Source organism: Desmodus rotundus, chromosome 6 (genome assembly GCF_022682495.2).
Source record: "Desmodus rotundus isolate HL8 chromosome 6, HLdesRot8A.1, whole genome shotgun sequence".
Lineage (NCBI taxonomy): Eukaryota > Metazoa > Chordata > Mammalia > Chiroptera > Phyllostomidae > Desmodus > Desmodus rotundus.
In genome coordinates, this window is record NC_071392.1 from 105,367,942 (window position 1) to 105,391,198 (window position 23,257).

General features: G+C 42.9%; 2 protein-coding genes across 2 annotated transcripts in view; one reads left to right on the forward strand and one right to left on the reverse strand.

The window, feature by feature from the left end:
- Positions 1–1,635: 1,635 nt before the first annotated feature.
- Positions 1,636–21,034, forward strand: SERINC3 (serine incorporator 3). The gene is made up of 10 exons (XM_024559353.3): positions 1,636–1,811; positions 5,769–5,930; positions 6,534–6,727; positions 7,817–7,896; positions 8,799–8,936; positions 11,334–11,503; positions 12,458–12,548; positions 13,543–13,723; positions 17,574–17,801; positions 18,462–21,034. The coding sequence occupies exons 1-10, from the start codon at positions 1,773–1,775 to the stop codon at positions 18,598–18,600; spliced, it is 1,422 nt and encodes a 473-aa protein (XP_024415121.1). The 5' UTR covers positions 1,636–1,772; the 3' UTR covers positions 18,601–21,034.
- The window catches only part of TTPAL (alpha tocopherol transfer protein like), a 49,236-nt gene continuing 30,388 nt past the window's right edge, over positions 4,410–23,257 (reverse strand). Inside the window, exon 5 of the mRNA XM_045194518.2 lies at positions 4,410–5,410. Coding sequence (XP_045050453.2) covers positions 5,183–5,410 — 228 coding nt within the window. The 3' untranslated portion in view covers positions 4,410–5,182. The remainder of the gene's footprint in view (positions 5,411–23,257) is intronic.

Sequence of the window (23,257 nt, forward strand, 5' to 3'; positions counted from 1 at the left end):
ACTAACGTGAGTGGGTCCTGCTTCTTTTTCAATTCTGGCCCTGCTTTATTTAATCCTCCTACCTCCTGGATAAAAATTAAGATACCTAGACATCAAATTGTCGCTGCCTCTTGACTGTGTCCAATTCAAAACAATTCCCCACTTCCTTACCCTATCCTTGGAGACACCCAGCACAAACCCAAATCCTAATAATAAGCTCTTTCCATGTCCCTCTTACCAAGATAAGTTCTCCCTTAATGAACAAGCTAAATAAATCTCTTTGATTACAGGGCGTTAAGAGCTACCCGGAAGGTTCAGTGGTCCTGAAGCAACCTGACTTGGGCAGGTATTTGGGGGTAGGGGGTAGGTACTCTGAGGCAGGAATTAGAAAATTTTGAGTAATTCTTCCTTTGCCATCAACCCTTTCTGTGGCCTTGAGCAAACCATTTAAGGGAGAAAGAGAGAAACATCAACATGAGAGAGAAACATCCATCGGTTGTCTCTCGTTCAGGCCCCTACCAGGACAAGCCCACAACCCAGGCATGTGCCCTGACTGGAATCCAACCCGTGGCCTTTTGCTCTGCAGAGGATGCCCAACCAGTTAAGCCATACTAGCCAGGGCAAGCTTGTTTCCATTTCAGTGAAAGAAGGGATCCAAGTATATTTCTAAGGCTTCTTCCAACCTAAATATCAGAGGATTCCAAACTGTACAGGTTTTTACATTCTTAGGTAAATGTTCCTCTACACTAGTCATTTGTAGAACATCGCTGTTGTCCTATCTGCATACCCCCTATGCTGTATGTATTTGAATAGATCATTTTCAGGGTTGTTTTTTTCTTTCAATAGACTCAATTGTTACTTACATCTACAAAGGAAAATTTACCTCACCGCTTAAATGGAAGCGTGGTGGAAAATGGAAGAATTTTTGCAAACACACTCAAACCCTAAGACAAAATAGTGTTATTTAACTGTAGATGTGGTTACCTTTGGAAAGATTTGGAAAATAAAGCCTTCATTCTATTAAAAGGGGAGAAAAGCAAATGTTAGAAAAATGTTAAATACATACTAGTATCAAATAACCTCTTCAGTTTGAAATGGGACTATTTCACTGGGCCTTTCAATGTTATTTAATGTCATGTTCATTTCGTTTACCCTAAATCACATACAGAACCCACATTTTAGGAGACAATGCACATTTTCCCCTGATTAACTTGACTCATCTTTCAGTTCTCAGATTAGATATAAATTCATTAGAACAGCCTTCCAGGTCTACCCCTCCCCCAATTAAATTGCTTTCCTCTTACATAGTGGGCATTAAACTTTTATTGAAAGAATATTCCTTTACACTACTTCTTCATAGTACTTATCGCAGTATGTCATGGTGCACTTATGTGCATTGTCGGTCTCTTTTTAACTAGGCCATAAATTCTTGTACACTTCTGTACCCCCGATCTTGACACGTAATGGGCTCCCAACGAATTCAAGTAAGTAAAGCCTTCCCAACTCCTGCCCAACCAGAGCGGCATAGCCCCGCCTTCTTTCCCAACCTCCAACCGGCTTAGCTCCGCCTCCTCCCTTTGCCGGGGGGGGGGGCAGAGAGGTAGCTCCGCCTTCTTCCTCTACCAATGACACGTTTCTGTTCAGCGGCCGCGGGCGATGGGCGGGGCCACGCAATGATGCAAGCAGCACGTTTCCGGCCTGAGTAACCGTCGCGTTTTTGAGGAGGCACTTCAACTGGCAGTTACCACCGCACTAGAAACCTCCTAATCCGCCACCTTATCACCAGCGCCACCATGGGAGCTGTGCTGGGCGTTTTCTCCCTGGCCAGCTGGGTGAGTTTCGGGTCTGGTGTTTCCGTTGGACGTGTGGTTTGGCCGGGGGGTGGCGACAGTGAGTCCCAAGACCAGACCCGTTCGGGCCTCGGCTGCGGGGAATCGGGGGTTGGAGGGACGGGCCCTGGGCTGTAGAGAGTATCCCCTGGCACGGGCCAAAATGCGAATGCCCCGCCTTCGGGATCAGGGGACTCACTTTCCGGGTTTGGTGAGGAACGTAGGAGGCCAGGCGGCCATTGTTTACAATTTCTGTCGCCCCGCCCCTGCGAGCCTTCCGGCCTCTGGGTTCACCCAGAGCTGGAATAGAACCAAGGAATGAGCTCCCGCGGCGGGAGCGCTCTGGTTCATTTCGAAGCACCTTCTGAAGGTGGCGCCATTTAATTTGGGTGGCTTATAATATTTTTATCCGCAGCACGGGATTTGTCAATGCTACTGAGTATGTGGCAGAGCTGTGATTTTAACCGAGGCCTGTCTGCAGCTTTGGTGCAAGGGGAAGAAGGCCTTGTTGATTGTTATTAAGAATTGGAAGCCATGGTCTGAACTTAGGGACCTTGTACAAGTCATTTATCTCTGCCTGTAAGACGAGGATTATCATCACCCCAGCATTCCTGACTTGGAGAGCTGTTGTGGGAATAAGTGAATAAATAGGTTGAATCACTTTGTCGATTGTAAATTCCATATTTTAAAGAGGAAGTTTTAGGATTTATGGAATAAGAATATCCTGAGTTCCCTCATATACTCATTTCAGAGGAGCATGGTTTCCTGAAATCATTTCCTTGTTTCCTAATTCCCCAACTGATTTAATTGACAGAGGACTCAAATCTCAGCTCATTCCATTACCATTGCTGAGGGACACAGTGTGTTTTCCAATCTTCAAGGTTGTTGATTTTAAATCAAAAGCGCCAGTTCCTTGAAAGCAGTGACTTGCCCAATTTTTTGACCTTGACCCAAAGTAAGAAATAATTTTTACATAGTTAATACCTCCATTTAGATACAAGTCTCATGAAACAATTCTTAGCTTTACCATCTGCTGTACAATTTTTCTACCACATTAAAAAAATCCTGGTCAGTTGATTTTTACAATCCACTAGTGGGCCAAACTCACTATTTACAAAATAGATGTAGAAATGTTTACCTAAGACAGTCATTACTCTGGCTGGGTGGCTTAGCTGTTTAGTGCCATCCAGACCTCCAAGTTTGGGGTTCGATCCCCTATGAAAGCACATACAGTAATCAACCAATGAATGCATAAATAAGTGGAACAACAAGTAGATCTTTTTCTCTCTCTGTCTCCTTTCCTCTCTCTTCTCTCAAATCAATTAAGAAAAAAAAAAAGATCATTAACTAAGGAGTGAATTGGAGGTTTGAAAGAAAGATGCCCTTCCTAACCTGAAACACATTGGCTTTGATGTAAAGCTAAACTTTGAATTGATACCATCAAAGTATTTCTAGCTCTAAATGATGTTTCTATTTTATGAATCCCTTTTATGAATCCCTTTTAATAGGAACAGCAAGGTGTTCGGGGTACCAGAGAATGAAATGAATGAGGGGAAGGATAATAGGAAATGAAGTCAGAAAGCAGCAGGGAGCCAAAGCATGTAGATACACCCATTGTACGGTCTTGTAGGCCAATTTAAGGACTTGGACTTTTACTCCTAGATGATACGGGGATCCAGAAAAGAGGGATGATCTGATCTGATTGTGTTTCAACAAGGTTGCTGTGTGAAGAATGGATGGTAGAAAAGAATGGGTGATGCAGTATGGGGGAGGGAAAACTTCCGTTCTCTGTTGTAGTTAGGGGCCTGTGGCTTAAACTGACGGCAGGTTACCAAGAGAGAAGGGTTTCTGTAAGAGTGCAACACATACACACACAGACACACACAGGAGTGCTCGGTGGTGAGCGACTCACATGGGTGGTAGCATACAAAGCTTATATTCCTAACAATAGGGGACGTGAGGTGGGAGAAAAGGGCTCCTATGGGAAGAACAAATAAGTTTCTATAGGAAAGACAAATGGGTTTTTAGGAGAACAAACAGGAGGTAAGAATGTAATAATAACTTGTTTGTGTAGATGCAGAGGTCTTTCTGTCTTCATGGCCATAAAACTTTGGAGAGATAACTTATGGCCGGCCTCACATCCCCAAAGTTGCTGCTTTTAAAGGACAGCTCCTAGAAGGCTTTTTTCTGCATCTGTTCTGAATCTCAGATGTTTTCATCTTAAAATACTCTTTATACTAGCTCTGGGTTCTGAATGGGTGGCTATAGCAGTGAGACAGTAGCTATTACATTAATCCAGATAAGAGATGATGTTAGTGGCTTAGATTAAGCTAAGGATGCTGAGAAAGGGCTCGGATTCTGGGTATATTCTGAGGATAGAGCTAATGTGCTGACAGATTGGATGAGGGTTTTGGAAAAAGAGAAGGCATCAAAGGTGACTCCAACATTCTTGGACTGAGTAACCAGAAGAATGGAGGTCATTTAGAGATAGGGAAGTGACATAACATGTAGTAGGACAGGTTTGTTCCACAGATAAGTACCTTTACGCAGTAGGTACTTGATTCCTTTTTATGGCTGAATAATATTCCATCGTGTAGATACACCACATTTTACTTATCCATTCATCAGTTGATAGACATTTGGGTTGTTTTGCCTTTTGCCAGTTGTGAATAGTGTTGTTTTGAACATTCGGGTACAAGCTTTTGTTTGAATACCTGTTTCACTTGTTTTGGGTGTATGTATAGGAGTGGAATTACTGGGTCATATGGTAATTCAGCGTTTAACTTTTTGAGGAATCTCCAGGTTACCCTTGCTCTTGCTATCATGTAATGTTGCTTTATGCTATAATATCAGACTTGGTAACTAAGATTCTCAGTAAATAGCAAATGCAGTTAGGTTGGTATTTTTCTCAATATTAAGATACATTGTTTTTATTATTTTTATGTGAATATTAATCTAGAATGATAAGAGAAATCACTCAAAAATACAAATTTTGAATGGTCGACAAACGCCAAAACATCACAGAAACTTTTTAAAATAATGTAACACTAATATTAATTAACTTCTATACCTTTTCCTTCATTTTTTTTGGTTACTTCTTTATTCAACAATTTTATAATGTCATTTTCTTTAGAGTAAGGGAAAGCAGTCTTCCCTCTAGCCTGCTTGATTGAGATTTCTTTAAATTATGAATAGTTAATAATAGTCATTATTGATGGTTTCTTTCCATTTTAAAACTCTTCATTGGCAGTGCCTTATAAAACTTTAGGATTGTTAGCAGAGCTGGGAAAACCTCTGATTTGGTTACTATGGCTATGTAACAGACCACCCAAACTTAACGACAGAAAACAGCAACTGCCCGTAGCTTCTGTGGGTCAGAAATTCAGAAAGGGCACAGGCTGGGGTAGCTCAACAGCTGGGCTGGAACCCTCTGAAGGCTCATTCAGCCCACGTCTGCACCTGGGCTGGGAGGACTCGGAGATGCGATCACCAGCTTGGGCACTGCCTCGTGGCCTCACCGTGTGGATGGGCTCCCTCAGGGGACTGGGACATCTCACGTGGTGGCTCTCAGCAGAGTTGAGCAGTGTCAGGTTCCTCACATCCTGTTGGGAATATTTTGTTTTTAAATTCAACATGACCCCCGTATGAATGAATGTAAGTAAAATTTATTGGGCTTTCACTGTTTTAGGTACTGTGTTGAGTGCTTATTTAATACAGTAGTGTTTGAGGGAAGATGATTCCATTCCTGAGTCCATTCGACAGACAGAGAAAAGGGTTTGCTGAGATACGATGGCAGAAATAATACTGAGTGCAGAGCCCATGCTATCAAACACTTCCTCCCAGCTGTAATTCTCTGTTAAAGCCTCCAAAACCTTGTTTGCGTAGTCCTTTGTTCTGCAACACCTATTTTGTGAAAAAGTCCACTGAAAAGGCTCAAATGGCCATGTGTGCTCATTCCAGGTTCCGTGCCTTTGTGGTGGCGCATCATGTTTGCTGTGCAGTTGCTGTCCCAACAGTAGGAACTCCACGGTGACGCGCCTCATCTACGCTTTTATCCTGTTCCTGGGCGCTGTTGTGTCCTGTATTATGCTGACGGAACCGATAGAAAGGCAGCTGAAGAAGGTTAAGTAGAAGTAACAGAACCCTTAATGTACTGATGATTTTTATATTTTGCAAAATTTTATTTTATTTTGACATTAATGTTCTTATTTACTTCTTCACTGTTATGAAAGCCAGTTAAGTTCATTGAAATTTAGGGGTATAGTCACGACACAATAGGAAGGTATTAGTCCTTTTCCAGAAATAAAGGAAGCCATGGTGAACATCTTCAGGTTTGAGTCTGACAGCGGGAAGAAAACAGATGTTAAAAGAGTGGCCCTAAAACATTTTCTTTCCATGTGTATTTAAGATGTAAACATTTAAACTCAACTAGGCCATCACCTTTGGAAGGAGTGAGTTGTAGCATGAAGATTCATGGGAAATGGAGATATAACCTCATCAGTAGAAAAGAGCAGAGAAGAGAGCACCTCACTTTTATTTCCAAATGCAAGTCATTTATGCCATTGGGTGACAGGAGTGTAAATGAATTGGAAGACAGAGAAAAATCCCACAGGACAGTCTTGCAGTTGTTGAAGTAGTCGTTTTACACATCGAGGCTTTCCTGTGATGGGGTAGAACCTCTGTTTAAGGTGGGTGCTCCTGTAACACTGAAATTATGTTTTCCAGATTCCTGGATTCTGTGAAGGGGAATTTAATTTCAAGGTGGCTGATCTAAAGGCAAATAAAGATTGTGATGTGCAGGTCGGTTTTAAAGCTGTATATCGGATCAGCTTTGCCCTGGCCATCTTTTTCTTTGCCTTTTCTCTGCTCATGATAAAAGTAAAAACAAGTAAAGATCCCAGAGCAGCAATACACAATGGGTATGTAAGGTTTGTTTATTATTAACTTTTTACGTTACGGGGTGGGCTCCCCCATTCGGCAGTGAATGTCGCCACCCTGATGGGAGTGCTGGAGTATGTGAATCAGTGGCCCGTGTGTGTTTCTGACCTATTACACGTGTGAGGGTGTTTCAGTGTCATTTCCAGTCGGAGGCCTGTAGCCTGGAGGAGGGAGAGGGGATGAGGAGAGTCTTATCTTTTTTTTTTTTTTAAGTATCTTTTGTTTCTTGTTCCTAGATTTTTATTGAACACCTGTGACACAGTTCAAGTGCTGTGTTGGAACCACTTTTTCCTTTCTATTGTTAAAAGATAAGTGTGTACATGATGTGTTTAGACTGTGCAGAAGGATAAACAGTCAGTAACATTTGGGCCACTGATTTACATATTCTGTTGTTTCCCGTATTCCTGGCCCGAGTTCCCCCGATTCTCATTCGGAGACTGAAGGGAGTTTTGTGAACTTTATTATAACCCCCTTTTCACAGGTGCAATAACTGAATTTCAGAGAGGTTACATAAATTGCTTTAGATCTCAGCCAGTGAGGGTGGGAGCTGGGATTGAAAACTCAGGCCTGTCCAGCTCCAAAGTCTGATTCTTTTCACTCTGCCGTACAAGGAGCCTTTAAAGATCGTGGACTAAAAGCCAGGTTTGATTTTGGCTTTGCCAGCGATGAATTGTGTAATTATGAGCAGGGCACTTACATCCTGTGTTGTAAAGGAAGGATTGGGTGATAACTTTTCCCCAGACCTAATAGTTAATTGCTGTATATTTAGGTAAAATTGTGAGTTTAGAACACGTCAGAATCCTAGAAAAATTCCCATCTTTAAGTGCTAAAAGTAGGGAAACTCTAAAGATACATGTTCTTCTTAATATGAATGTGAATGATCTGCTCTCTGTGCTGCTCTTAAATTGTGTAAAATACTGAATGAAGTAGCTTCCTGTCAAATGAAGATCTGAGCCCAGACAGCCATGTTGAAAATGCTATTAAGGCTTACGTTTGCATTTTATAAATTAATTTTCTTAGTATAGGGTGAAAATTACCATTTCATAAATGCATTTTTTATATTTTCATAGGTTTTGGTTCTTCAAAATTGCTGCCATTGTTGGCATCATGGTTGGCTCCTTCTACATCCCTGGGGGCCACTTCACCACAGGTACGGCTCACCATTACGGGGGTTAGTTATCATTACCATAGGCACGGACTCTGCAAATGGTTGTGTTAATGCTATGTTTTCATTACTGATTCTGCAGAACTGACAAAGGAGGTGGTGTCCAATTATATGACTTGGTACTACTATTAAGACATTAATTGGTTAAAGCCAGGAGGCATTCAGGTCACTTCTCAGCTGTTCTGGAATCGTATTTAATTGTGTGCCAACATTTTAATAGGTTATCTTCTTACTTGGCAGTACTGAGCTGATTGGAGAGCTTGTCACCATAAGGACTTGTAACTTGTGCTCTACCATCCTGTCTTTTTATTCTTTTTTAATTTTTAAATTTTATTTATTTTTCAAGAGAGGAGAAGGGAGGGAGAAAGGGAGGGAGAGAAACATTGATTTGAGAGAGAAACATCAATTGATTGCTTCTCACATGCTCCCTAAGGGCCAAACCCGCAATCTAGGCACGTGCCTTGACCTGGAATTTAACCAGTGCCCTTTTGCTTTGTGGAACGATGCCCAACTGACCCATACCGGTCAGGGCTCTACCATCCCTGCCTTAACCTGCTTCCTTACCATGGTATCAAGTGACTTATGTGGATTTCCACTGTGATTGTTCCTCCCTGTAAAGGAAAGGAAAGTGCTTATAGTAGCATTTGGAAGGTCAGATCCTAGGCTCCCCTTGGCACAAGCTAGAACAAGTTCTAAAGGTCTGAAACCCAACAGAACACCTCTCAGAGAAGTACCTTTGAGTTTGGAATCAGAGTAATCCTGCCTTACTGCTGAACAGAATATGTCTTTACCACCTCTCTCTTACTTGAAATCTTTTTAGAATGTTAGTTAACGTTCTGAAATGTTACTTCTATGGTAAAGCATCACTTTGTTCTTTTGGTTTGTAGCCTGGTTTGTCATAGGCATGATCGGGGCCTTCTTATTCATCCTTATCCAGCTGGTGCTGTTGGTAGACATGGCTCACTCTTTGAATGAATCGTGGGTAAATCGAATGGAAGAAGGAAACTCAAGGCGCTGGTATGCTGGTAGGTATCTAAACTCAACGCGTGAGAGCCGTTCTGCGCTATTCTACATTGAACAGGGAGTGCGAGAAAAATCTCCATTGATTGAAGTGTATAAACTTTCAAGGTCGAGTAGACTTTTTAAAAACTAATTTCCCATCGAGTTCATTGTGAAGTATATGCATTACTGGGAGGGGGTAGCACAGAATGTGTGTCACTGGATTTTCCCAATTCATTTATTTTGAGATTTGTGATGTAACTACATGTGTTTGGATAAGGAAAAGAGTTGTATGTAGTGTCATAGTTCTGGTTTAGATTTCCTTGTTTCCCTGGACAAGGGGACTCAGACGCATTCTACGTATGGGACACCTGCCAACACAGGCAGAGGAGGTGGACAGTTTTTACTGCAGGCTTTATTCAGAGTGTGGTCGCGCACCTCTTGTAAAATTTGCCTGGGGGGAAAAGGGTACTTAAAACATTCAGGCTGGGAACAGGATTTATAGGTTGAAATAACTGGAAGGGACTTTGGAGCCCTCCACTTACTAGGAGCAATGACCTAGCCATACTTGAGTTAAAAATAGTGGCTGGATTGTTTGCCCTGACTTCCCTCCCTTCCCCCAATTATAAAATAGTAGATGCTCCATGTCAAGAACTTGAAAACCAAAAATCACAAAAGAAAAAAATTCCCCCATAATCTTAACTCCCTGGTAATTATCACTCATTGTTAGCATATTAGTCTAAATCCTTGTAGTCTTTTTTCCTATATGTACATACGTATCTTCTATGTATAAAAAAAGTCATTGAAAAATGCATGTTTATGTCTTATTTATTTGTTAATATATATTTGAATAGTTTATAGTTTGACCTTTTTTAAAACTTAGAGATAGCTTGTGAATATATTTGGCTGCAGTACAGCAATACACCTAATAACATATCTTTGTGCACCTTTCTGATTATTTCCTTGGAATAAATTCCCAGAAGCAGAAGAGTCAGAGGGTGTGGATATTATAAATGCTCAGTACATGTTATCAAATTGCCCAGTTTTCCTTTCATATTATTTATTTTGGGTGTTTCTTTTTAAATTGAAAAAGAAAAAAAAAATAGTACCATTTTTACCATAAACATAGAATTTTATCAAGAATAAAACATGTAGCGACCAGCCTGCAACAACCTACTTTTCTCTCCAGATGTATCCGCTATTACTGGACCTTTATGTATTTGTGCACATCTGCTTGTCTCTATAGTTAAATGTCAGTAGTTTATACTATGTATTGTCCCATGACTTGCTCCTTCACTTCCTGTGCGGTGAATACCCTCCCTGCCAGTGAACATAGTAGGTGTGTCCCATTCACTCGGCAGTTGCGTGGTATTCCAGTCTGGCACTTCCTGGTGCTCCGTGTCACAGTGCACTGTAACGTACTTAACCACTGCCCTCCTGTTGGCCCCTTAAAGTGTTTGTAATGACGGCTTACTGCGGGAAAGGATTTTTTAAATTGTCTGTTATCATTATGGGTTCAGAATCCTGAACCTCTCCTCCTTTCTGACTAATGAAATTTTATTTCATTTTTTACCTATTCTGTTTGTATAGTTCATTTTGGGCCACTCCAACTCTAGAAGAATTTAATAATGAATGGTAGGCTTGCCATACTTTTATGTAACTAAAACTAAGAGATCTTGTGTGTTCAGATAGAAAACATTAGGAACTGTGCTAGTGACGTAATGTGCATCATTTTATAGTAACATCGTATAGGTCATTTAGACATGCAAAGTCCATTGAGATCGAGATAAGCAGAAACAACTTTTCTCAAGTAAGTTTGTGCTTTGAATGAAACATAGTCAGTGTGATAGACTGTGTACCGTTTTCTATTTCTCAGAGCTAACTGTTTATTACTCACGTGAATAGAAAGGAACATCACTTTAGATATTTGAAAATAGCAAATGAGCCACTTTCCCACAATTACAGATAGGAAAGGGCGTATGTAGCCAGTGGCTACAGAGGAAGAACGGCTGTAGGAGATGCCTGTCTGTTGTGTTTTCTGCTAACACCATCCCTGGCCTTCAGCTTTCTGTGAACTGGGCCATTCTGAGGGTCAGGAAGTCATTTAGGTTCCTAAGAAAAGCTAATAATGAACAATATTTAGCCGTACTTAGAATTTACTCTGGCTAGAATGGTCAGATGCCTGGTTTTTCAACCCACAAAACCAAGCTAGGTAATGCAGGGAGTGGATTCCGTTGTTTGGGCAGTTTTATAATTTACCAGTGAGCCAACTCTAACACAGTCCGAGACTTCAACCTTGGGCCTTCCATCTTTTCCCCATGAAAAGTAACCACCGTAAAAGTGACCTAATGTCTCTAGTTTTATAAAAGTTTGTTAGACTTGAGGGCGTTCACACTGGCTTCCCTTCTTATTTTTACTTTTAGTTTTGCTGTCCGTCACAAGCGCCCTGTACACCCTTTCCCTCATCTTTGTGGGTTGGCTCTACGCGCGCTACACCAGACCGGACGGCTGCACGGAGAACAAGCTCTTCATCAGCATTAATCTGGTCCTTTGCGTCATCGTTTCTATTATATCAATCCTCCCAAAAATTCAGGTATGGTGGTTTTCTGCTGCTTCCTCCAGTGAGATTTTTAATTAATGCTGTGCTTGAAACCTAGATGGCCCTTTATGTGAATTTGTGTGCAGTTTTATCCCATTTAAACATTTCTCCAATTACACCTAGTAACTAAAATGTGCCACTGAGTTGCCTGTATTGTAATGAAATGAATAATTTTCCCATCATTTAAAAAAACCTAGGTACCCTGAGAATTTATAATTTTTACGATTGTTTACATTGAAAGAATGATTCTTATGAATCATTAGCCAAGGTATTTTAAGAGAATTAAACGAGGAAAAAAATAATTGATTTCTGTGGTTCAGTTAGTTGGAGGATCGTCCCATACACCAAAAGGTTGGGGGTTCAAATCCCCATTCAGGATACATGCCTAGGTTGCAGTTTGATTGATGTTTCCCTCTCTCTCCCCCGCCTGCCTTTCTCTCTTTAAAATCAATAAAATATGTCCTTGGGTGATGATCAAAAATAAATAAAACTCATGCTCCTGAGTTTCATCACTTTAATGCCACACTTAAATTCATGGAGTTTTATATATGAAATATGAAAAGGACATCTGGACCTCACCTCCTTTTAAAAGTAAGGAAAGTGAGAGTTCCATACAGAAGAAGGTTGGCCACCTCCCTAGTTAGTGGCAAAGCGGAGTTTACATTCCACTGCACTAAGAGACTAGTAAATTGAAACCTTTGTGTGGCACACAGGAATTCACAGGATTATGAAATGCCTTGAGAACCAGTAAGTAGTACATGCTGCTTCTTTCTCGGTTCTTTTTCGAGCTAAGTGAAACTGGAAGGTTACTTGGCATCTTTCAACTGTCAAGGAGGAACAGAAGGCTCTTAGTTAATGACAGTCCAGTGCGTCCCAGGGAAGCACACTGGGTTTTGGAAAGCCCACCCTTGCAACTCCTGAGGCATTGTTTTCTGTTTGATTCCATAGGAACACCAGCCTCGTTCTGGCCTCCTGCAGTCCTCTGTCATCACCATCTACACCATGTACCTCACGTGGTCAGCCATGACCAATGAGCCTGGTAAGGGAATGGCAACAGCACATTCATTTGATGAAAAGAAAGTAGGAAATGACCCCTTTGGTGGGGTAAAAACTAGAGCTAGAGCGGATGTCAAACAAGTGAACAGACAACTCCACCGAAATGTATAATGTTCACTGTTTGCAGATATTTACCTTTCAAGTTTTATTCTCTGTGTCTGTCCATAGCTAATCATAGCTGACAGGCGGTCCTGCACCTTTCTGGCACCAGGGACCAGTCTCGTGGAAGACAGTTTTTCCAGAGACCAGGGTGGTGGGGATGGTTTCGGGTGATTCAAGTGCATTACATTCAGGCTCACCTCCTGCTGTGCTGCCTGGTTCCTTACAGGCCCGGACTGGTACCATTCTGAGGCTGGGATCCCCTCATTAAGGGACCACACACACAGTCTTTGTTAGTCTAGGCTTTTCCCTGGACTAAGTCAAACTAGTTAAGAGCTAGACAAGGCCACATTGTTGAGGCCTTGTGTAGAATTGTAATTGGATTTTACTTTGTGTTACGACTGGCTGTAGAGCCTGTAGCTACAGGAAATCTCCTTTTGTAGTTACTACAGGATTGTGTCTCAGTAGGGTGTTCATTGGATTCTTTTTAAAGGAAAAACAGTTATCACAGACCCTCTAACGATGACTCAACTCACTGTGTTCCTGTGTACATATATCACAGCAAAACTAGGGATAAACGCCTTGTGTCTAAAGCCTCTGCACGGTTGTGGAACCGAAAAGATTGATCAGTTCAACTTCAAAAGCAGTCAAATCAAGATTGACGTTTAAGAAATTTGACAAATTGTTGTTTCTGTCTTTCTGAAACTAGGTCATTGCTTGCAACACAAATATGTTACTGACCACCAAGTTTCAGGTCCCTTTAAAGGCAGTGTGGCATTCCCATGTGTCGCGGCTGAATGTGTTCCCACACCCCTCGAATCCCTTCTTGGAACAAGAGGAGTTATGACTAAGGATAATACAGTATTTCCCATTTTCAGATCGTTCCTGCAACCCAGGCCTGTTGAGCATCATTACGCATGTGACCGCGCCGACCTTGGCTCCTGGAAATACCACTGCCGTGGTCCCTACCTCTGCTCCGCCATCGCAGAGTGGGCATTTTCTGGATAAACACACTTTTTGGGGGCTGATAGTCTCTGTTATGTGCCTTTTGTATTCTAGGTAAGTTAAAAAATACTTAAGATTCCGATGAGGGTTGAAAATAGAGTGAAGCAGCTATTTTGCTTTCAAAAAGCAGTGTGAAGAATTTTAAAAAATAGCCTAACGTGCCCTGGCTGGGCTGCTCAGTTGGCTGGGGCGGCATCTTGTACACTAGAAAGGTTGCAGGTTCGATTCCCAGTCAGGACACATACAGGAGGCGACTGATATGATGTTCTGTCTCTGACTCTCTTCCCCCTCTCTCCTGCTCCCCATCCCCCTTCCGCTCTCTCTAAAATCAGTGAACATACCCTGAGTGAGGATTTTTTTTGAAAATAGAAAGGAAGGAAACAGCCTAACTCTTCTTTACTAGAAGTTCTTGTTACAAGCATGTCTCAGTAACAAGCCTCAGTTACGAGCCATGTATACTGCTTAAATTTCATTAAATTCTCTCATCAAATAATTCCTCCCAACCTTACAAAGAAATACCTCTTCATTCATACGAGGAGCAAACTCTGCGATTGACCTAGGTCAGCTAGAATAGTGGCTCTAAAAATTGGCTTTTTGTTTTTAAAAAAAAAATTTATTTCCTGATCATTGTGAATAATTCAACAACTACAGAATTATACACACCTAATGTAAAAGGCTCTAGTAAATCGGGGCCCCAGAGATGGCCTATATCAGCAGTTAGCACTGATCCTCCCACTCATTTTTATTGGTATTTTCTACATAATAGCATATATTACCTAAGTTATTTCAAAATAGGTAATAAAAATGGATAAGGATATGTTCACGTAAATTAATAATGTGAGAAAAGTGTAAGGTAGAAGATGAAAGTGTCCTTCCTCCAAATTTACCTCTTCCATGGTTAGCATTTGGTACACGTTATTTCAGGCTCTTTTCCTTTGCATGGACTTACTGCACAGGTGGCAAACACAAGGCCCATGGGCCTAATCCGACCCTTCACCTTGTTTCTACCCGGCAGCAGCACCCAGCTCCTGGCCCCTAGTTAAGCAGTAGTTACATTTATACAGTCCTAAAATGACATTTGGCCCTTTGAAGGCAACTGCGAGGCTGGTGTAGCCCCCGGTGAAAATGAGTTTGACACCCCTGATACTGTCAACCTATCTATCTATATAATTAAATATAACTATATATAACTAAATATACAGTTTAATTTAGATACTTTGTAATTTTAAAAATAAGGAACATGCTACATAAACACGCAAACTGTTTTGAAATACGAATTTGTCATTATAATCTGGACAGCTTCCCATAATATTATGTGTGAATTTACCTTTTTTTTTCAATGATTGCTTTAAATGGGGGTTGGCAAACTACGGCCCTGGGCTGTCTGCCTGTTTCTGTAGGTAGTTTCATTGGAACACAGCTGTGCTCATTTGTTTCCATACTGTCCATGGATATTTTTGTTTGTTTCGCTTTGGGCCCCCCCTTTTTTTTTTGGAAGTATAATTCACCTACCACAGAATTCACCCTTTAAAAATGTGAATGTTAAAAAATTCAGAAGTGTTTTAGTATATTCACAGAGTTGCACAAAAATCAGCACAATCAATTTGAACATTTTGTTTACTCAGAAAGAAACCCTATACTCATTAGCAGTCACTCCCCATTCCCCCATCCTCCAGCCCCTGGCAGACAGGCGTCTTTCTGTCCCTGGATTTGCATATTCGTGTTGCGTGTACATGGAAGCACACACTGTATGGTCTTTTGTGACTGGCCTCTTCTACTTAGCACAGTATTCTCAAGGTTCGTGTGTGTCGGCACGTGTCGGCGTTGAATTCCTGCCTGTTGTTGGCAATGGCGTGCAGCCACGCCACACTGTGCGTGCCCTCACAGTTGATGGACACTCGGACGTTTCTACTGCGGGGCTATCACCAACACTGTTGCTATGAATGTGTGTGTACACATTTTTTGTGTGGGTGTAAGTTTTCCGTTCTCTTGGGTGTGTACCTGTGAGCGGAATTACCGGATTGTGTGGCACCGCCCTGTTTACCTTTTTGAGGGACTGCCAGAGCGTTTTCCGGAATGGCCACATCGCGTCACGGGGGTTCTAATTGCATTACCTCCTGATCACTGCACTATGTCTTTCTGATTATAGCCATCCAGAGGACGTACAGCAGCATTTCATTAGGGCTTTGCTTTATGTTTCCCTAGTGACTAATGATGCTGGACATTTTTCACATGCTTATTGGCCATTTTTGTATCTTCTTGAAGAATTATCTATTTAAATCTTTTGCCTATTTTAAAATTAGGTTTTTTGTCTTTTCATTGTTTTTTATATGGTTTGAGACGTGGGGCCCAACTTCATTCTGTGGTACGTGGAAGCCCAGAGGTCCCAGCACCATTTTTTGAAAAGACTGTTCCCTCCCCATTGACTTGTCCTGGTATGCTTGTCATGGCCATTACATTCAGTTGACCGTGAAGGTAACGGTCTATTTCTAGACTCGGGATTCTCCAGCATCGATATATGTTAATCCTTATACCGCACGCTTTTGTGTTACTGTTTATGGTAAGTTTTGAAATCAAGAATTGTGAATCATCCATTTGTTCTTTTTCAGTATTCTTTTGGCTATTCTGAGTCCCTTGCATTTCCATGTAAATTTTAGGTTCAGCTTGTCAATTTCTGCCCCCCCCCCCAAAAAAAAGGTAATTGGGGTTCGAAGGGGATTGCATTGGATCTGCACAGCAACTTGGAGAGTGTTACCATCTCAACAACATTAAGGCTTGTAGACCGTGAGTGTGGGATGTCTCGTTTAGGTCTTTAACTTCTTTCTAAGTATTTTTTGGATGGTGTTGTCAATGAGATTGTTTTCTTAATTTATCTTTTAGGTGGTTCATTGCTATGCATAGAAATATAATTAATTTTTGTATATTAATCTTATATCCTTCACGGTGGTTCATTGATTCTGAGTGTGTATTCTTAAGGCTTTCCATATACAGGGTCAGGTCATCTGCAAATAGAGATTGTTTTACTTCTTCTTTCCAATCTGGATGCCTTTTATTTTTTTCTTGCCTGGTTGCTCTGGCTTGAACCTCTAGCACAATGTTGAATAGAAATGATGGGAGTGGAGTGCTTGTCTTGTTCCTGCTCTCGGGGGGGAAGTTTTTACTCTTCCACTGTTAAGTATGGGTTTAGCACTGGGTTTCTCACAAATGCCCTTTATTATTTTGAGAAAGTTTTCCTCTGTTCTTAGTTGGAGCATTTTTGTCATCTTGAAAACGTACTAGATTTTGTCAAAATGCTTTTTTTTAAGTCGGTAGAGGTGATCATGTGCTTTTTGTCCTTTATTTACATGTATTTTGTTATTGAGTCATTTAACAAACTTCAGTGAGCACCTGCTGTGTGCCAGAAAAGCAGAGATGACTAAGGTCACTGTTGGCCAGGAGTCCTGTGGATAGCAAGGAGGACAGGAATGACGTGTGTTGAGCAGAGGGAGGCACCGAGGCTGTGGGAGTTTAACCCAGCCTGGTGATGGGGTGATGTCAGAGAAGGGTTTCCAAAGGACATGGCACATAGCCAGAGAACTGAAGGATGAGTAAGTTAGCTGCAGGAAGGTGGGAGGGCGGTACATTCTCAGAATAGCGGCGGTGCTTGCAAAGTCATGGACGTAGACATTGAGGGAATAGTATGTTTTGGGAAACTCCTAAGCAGTTAAGCCATCCAGTAGTAACTGGCAAGCATACTGTCTGTCTCGTGATGGCAGGCGATAGTTCAGAACTTCAAGCAGGGCTTTCAGAAGGCTGTCAGGCCCCAAAGTAGGAGCAGTTCAGAAATAACCTTCACATACAGAGATAGCAGCTCCTCATCTCCGTGGTCCATTTCTGATTTGTTTTCCTTGGAATCACTCTCTAGCTTCCGCACTTCCAGCAATAGCCAAGTAAGCAAGCTGACCCTATCAGGAAGTGAAAGTGTGATCCTTCGTGACACAGCTACCAGTGGTGCCAGCGATGAAGAAGAGGGACAGCCTCGGCGGGTTGTGGACAACGAGAAAGAGGGAGTTCAGTACTACTACTCTGTCTTCCACTTTATGCTGTTCCTGGCTTCCTTGTACATCATGATGACCGTGACCAGCTGGTACAGGTAGGATGCGCAGACAACACAGTAGGAAGTCCACCTAGCCACCTTGAGCTGCCTGTAAAACCTCCATTCATTCTTTTGGCTTTAGAAACTCCTCCTCTTACCTGTATAATAAGGTAAGTTGTGTTCAGTATGGACTCTTTCCTGAAATACTTTTGACTTTTTCTCCTTTTGGATTTAAAATCCAGCTGGAATTCTTCCAGTGCAGATTATAAGGAGCTCTTCCAGCCTTGGGTGCTTGAGGGAGAAGATCCCGACATAGAGCGACCCGCCCCGTCTTTGTGCTCTGGTTTTCCTCCGTGTCTGGAGAGGGCCGTTTAGAGTATTCCAATGGAGGGAATGATTGGTAGGGAGGGAACGTTTCGAGGAGGCCTTCTCAGTCTAGACGTTCAGCAGTATCTAGAACAGCCAGCTGTTCCCAAAGAACTTTGCCCACGGATTATAGTAGTCGGGGTTCTTCATGCTGGCAAGAAGGTAAAAGCCGTTTGAGAGGCAGAGTTCCCTGCTCATAAAAACTAAAACAGCAGCCACCTCGAGTGCCTGCTAGAACCTTCCCAGGGAGCTGTGTCAGTCAGTTTCCCTGGAGAATGTTCTGGTTTTGGCTGGGGGACTGCTTGATGCTGAGATCCAGCTCCTTTTCCTGACTCTCCTCTGTTTTCTTAGCCCTGACACAGAATTCCAGAGTGTGACCAGCAAGTGGCCAGCTGTGTGGGTCAAGATCAGCTCCAGCTGGGTCTGCCTCCTCCTCTACGTTTGGACCCTCGTGGCTCCACTCGTCATCACCAATCGAGACTTCAGCTGAGCCCCTGAGGGCCAAGGACACCGCTGAAGTTCATAGGCTGCCTTTGCTGGAAGCCCCGCTACTTTTGCTTCAACTAAAATAGTGAACGCTTTGTGAACTTGACTATATATCAAGGTTCATACCTGAGGGCAAGACTGAATTATGATGGATGTAGGATCTGAACTTTACATGTGTATTTTGCTTATTTTTAAGGATAAAGCACAAAGGGAACATTTTTGCATTGTAAAGTGAAACTACAGCTGTGCTGTGAAGAGAGTTCTTTATTAAGACCTGTAGGTTCCTACAACTTTGATGTAAAATGTAAGATAGAAAAATACCTAATATTTGAGGCCATCGTTAATATATTTCTATTGCAGTATCCTTAAAAAGCAGGGAAAAAGTAATAATGTGTCTGTATGGCAGGTTTCCTCTGTGAAAGTCTTTACTGGTGTGGTACCAGCTCTGCTCTGTCCTGACCGTTCAAGAGGTGTGACATCACAGTGCCGGGGCCAAGGGGTGAGCGCTCCCTCCCCCAGAGAGGGCTTGCTGATAGGGCCGCTGCTTCGGCATCTTGAGTTTCTTCCTTTTTTTAATACTTTGGCATTGATGCTGCTTAATTCAAGTCTGGCTTTGCCAGAACATTAATTTAAAAAAAAAATGCTTTATAGGTTTGGTTAAAATGAAGATTCACTTGGGAAAACACTGCACCTTTAGTCTGTGTAATTAATTATGTTATGAATATGTAAGAGTAAAACGCATGTGAATTATATTTGCACTATAAGGTATTTGATTAAAATAGACTTATGCTTTTAAGGCCCGTTCTTTAACAGCTTTTACGAGCTAGCAGCCATTCTATACTTTTTAGAGTTATGTGGGTGGGCAGATTTATCAGACATCTAGCAGAATGCACCTATTCCTTCTAAAACTGAAGGGCTAGCGAGTAAAGCCTTAAACTCATTCAAAAATTGTCCTGGGTGAGAGGCAGGGGCAGGGATGTCAGGAATCCTCCAGAAGAGGTCATGCGTGAGGAGATGAGGTGTGTTCTTTCAACCAAGGTTTACGCTGTTCACTACCAGCCCGTCAGGTGCTGGGATACAACACCTTTTCTGCTCCCTTGCACTTACAGTTTCAAGGAGGGTGGCAATGAGCTGACGAGTGGTGTGATTCTGGAGTTGCAGAGAACTCAAAGTAGAGGTACTCAGTGTAGGGGGTGCCACAGTAGGCATCCTGGGGAAAATGACGTCTAAGCTAAGAACTGTTAGGGGCTGCTAAGAGAGAAATGGGAAGGGGGTGGCTTTGCTGAAGAGTAGACAAAACTGCATATGAAGGCAGGGAGATTTTTTTTTTTAAACTTACAAAGCTGGAATAGGGAGAAATGGGCAGGGACTAGGTTATAAAGGGCTTTGTAAACCACACAAGAGTCTGGACCTTATATTGAGGGCATTGGGGAGCTGTGTCTTCAGTCACCATATGTTAGAGAATGGATTTAAAGAGAGAAGACCAGGGTGGCCCATGTAAGATTTGAAAAGGAGATGTAAAAGTGTGGATGGGGAGAAATCGATAGCTCAGAGCTACTTAGTAATTCAGATTTAAAAATTGGCAGTGGTTACTTACATGTGAGGGAGAGGTAGATTCCCGAGTGATTCCGGTTTAATGACCTGCATCACTGGCAGCTCCATCTGTGTGGCGAGGGGCAGGAAAAGGGACACAGCAGGCTAGAAGGCTGGGGGTGCGGTCCCTGAAGAATGACCAAGAGCATAATGCCTGGAAGTCTTACTGGTTTGCATCAGTTTTGCCATTTCCTGCCTGTGAAACAGCTAATATTTATTGAATCTATAATAAGCTTTATGACCTTGGGCGAATGACTACCTGTCTGAGCCTCATTGTTTTCCCTGTTTGAACAAAAGACTACCTAATGCATACGATTGTTGAGAGAGCAAAGCTACTTTGCAAAGTTCTTAATCCATTTTAAGTACTCAGGTAGTAGCTGGTAATCTCAGTAAGTGCTAAAAGAGACTAGACAATATTCAAAGGTCAGGGATTTTCAGCCAAAACCTAGCGCAGGCTAGACTCCAGTGTTCTTACAGAATTAAACATAGGGGTCATAGAGGACAAATCTCAGCCAGGGTGGAGGTGGGCAGGGCAGCAGGGCTTGCTAGGGATGGTTGGAACCACTGTCTTAAACCAGTGGTTTACGCTGGGGTATAGGGACAAGGCTGTAAGGGACTTGGGGGGTAGGTAGGTAGGGGAGGTTTAGCCCTTTTCCAGCGTGAAGCAGATACCCCCCTTCCTGAACAGTGGGGCCAGCCAGACTGAACCCATTAAAGACCCTAAACCTCAAAAACATGGTGTACCGCTCCCCACCTACTAACCCCAGCTTATGTAATGTAAAATAAAAGCAATACTAAACTGTAAAGTGTAATAAAAGTCCAATAAAGTTTTTTAATTTTTCTTATGATAACATTCATATTAATTTGAAATAACAAATTTCCTTAAAAACTAGGGGGCAGTATGCCTGCTGTGCGTGGTTTTGTACCCTAAGAATAAGTTCGGTTGGAAGCCCAGTAGTTTGCCCAGGACTCAAGTGAATTATCTGCATGAGTGCTGAATTGTAGACAAGCACAAGCGTCAGCATTTTGAGTAAGTCCAGGAAAAAAACTGTAAAGCAGGGTCAGACTGTATTTTGAACCATCACACTTCACGGTGTCACCTCACTCCGGATGAGTCACCCAGTGTTTGAACCCCATACTGAGGCCTGCCTGTCTCCTGGGATTGCAGATCGAGGGCTCTGGCTTTGAGGTTGACAATTTGCTGGAGGGATTCATCCAAGGCATCAGCGGTGGCTGCCACCTTCACCAAAGTACGCGTGGGAGAGGGCTTGTAGCCTGTGCGGCTGTGTACTTTCTAGGTGGTTGTTAGAAGGTACTCAGCTGGGAAGTAAAACTTTCTCTTGGCAACCAGACACACTGCCAAAGAACGGCTGATGTTCCAGACCAATGATGTTGTCATAGCTCTGGCTTGATTTAAACCAGGACGGCTCTTGGATTCATTCTAAGACCTTGCTTGGTTGTATTTTTCTTTTTACACGTCAAGCTAAAGTGAGTATTAATGTGAGTCATGCGTGTCATCTCTGCAGATGGATGGCAGCCACCAGGCTTGTGCTTGCTCATGGGACTAGCACCTCATGTCTATTCCTCTGTGTGGTCTCTTGTGTCCGCCATGTTACCGAGGAGCCCGAGTCAGGCAGCCTACTCAGTGATGTCCTGAGTACCCCTGAGTGACTCAAGCCACACATGCCTGTAAACTCAGGTGAAGGATGATAAACAGCTGCCTGTACCCAGCAACACCCCGGCCAGGTGGTGCTTATTCTCTCCCTTTCACAGACCACTGAGGCTTAGGGAACTCAGCTCTTCCTTCGATTACACAGAGCCCCATTGTCTCTTGGCCTGTGAGGTGCCTGATGGTTAAATGAGATCACCTATGCAAAGAACACAGTTGACACCTGGCCCACATGAACTCGCACGGAAGGGATGCAGGGCCAGTCCGGGGACTCCACCTGGGCCTTGAGAACCAAAAGGTGCGCACACGTCTCCACCACAGTGCATCTAGCTCCACCCTCCTTCCTACACACCACAGTCTTCTGATGCACGTGATCCTCAGTGGCAGCCAGCCCTAGGTCTCCAGAAGGCACCTGCGTGCCATAAATAACAAAGCCTGGATGCGTCACCCAAACTGTCACTGTCACAAAGGGACTCCACACACACTTGGCCTTACAGGGACTTTTATTGTTTCAGAGATGGCCATGCATAATAAAACGACATGTTTTCACCACTTGTACTTAGAAAATGCACTAGAAAAATAAACTTTTGGTCAAAACAAACACTGGCGTGGACAAATCTACCATATGTCCCTATACTGAGAGCCAAGCCGATTTTCGGTTTGAAGTGAGGAATGTGGGCAGTGGCTAAAACGGCGCCCCGATCCGGCCGGAAAATGAGCCGACCTCCCACCCCAGCGGAGTGGTGCCAGAGGCTGTCGGCCCGAGAGAAGTTTCAAGTATTTCACTTGTAACAGGGTCCCACCTGAGATGCCAAGAGGTGAGGCGTGTCCACAAGAGTCCCCAAGGGCAGCCGACTGACCACCCAGCTGAGCATGCCGCCCGGTGAGACGGAAGGAGAGGCAGCGAACTGGAACAGCGTATTCGGCACTGGCATCTTCACCCACAAATCACCCTGGGCTTCCCCGCGGAGCGGATTCTACCAGGAGGACTATCTGCTCTGATGCTGCCTGCTCCTGACAACCCAAGCAAACCATTTCTGAGTCAGGACGGCAGAAAGGAATCGACTTTGGATCTACAAAACTAACAGAGCCCAATACCAAGAGGCGTGAGAACTGACGTCACTCCCGAGCAGTCACGAGGTTTGTTTGGCATCTCTGCACCTCTCACGCCACCACGGGACAGACACACGTATACATCGGCTAATATTTTACTTCCTAAATGAAGGAAGGGTTTTAGAGAAGCTTAAAAGCCAAAAACTTCAAAATGAGGTATTATAATAACGCCACACAGTACCACAGCTATTGCCTACCCAAATGAAAAAAGTAATCCCATGTACTGAGCTGAGGCTGTGACGGCAGGTAAAGAAACTGCCCACCGGGTGGAGTTCGGAAAGGCTCG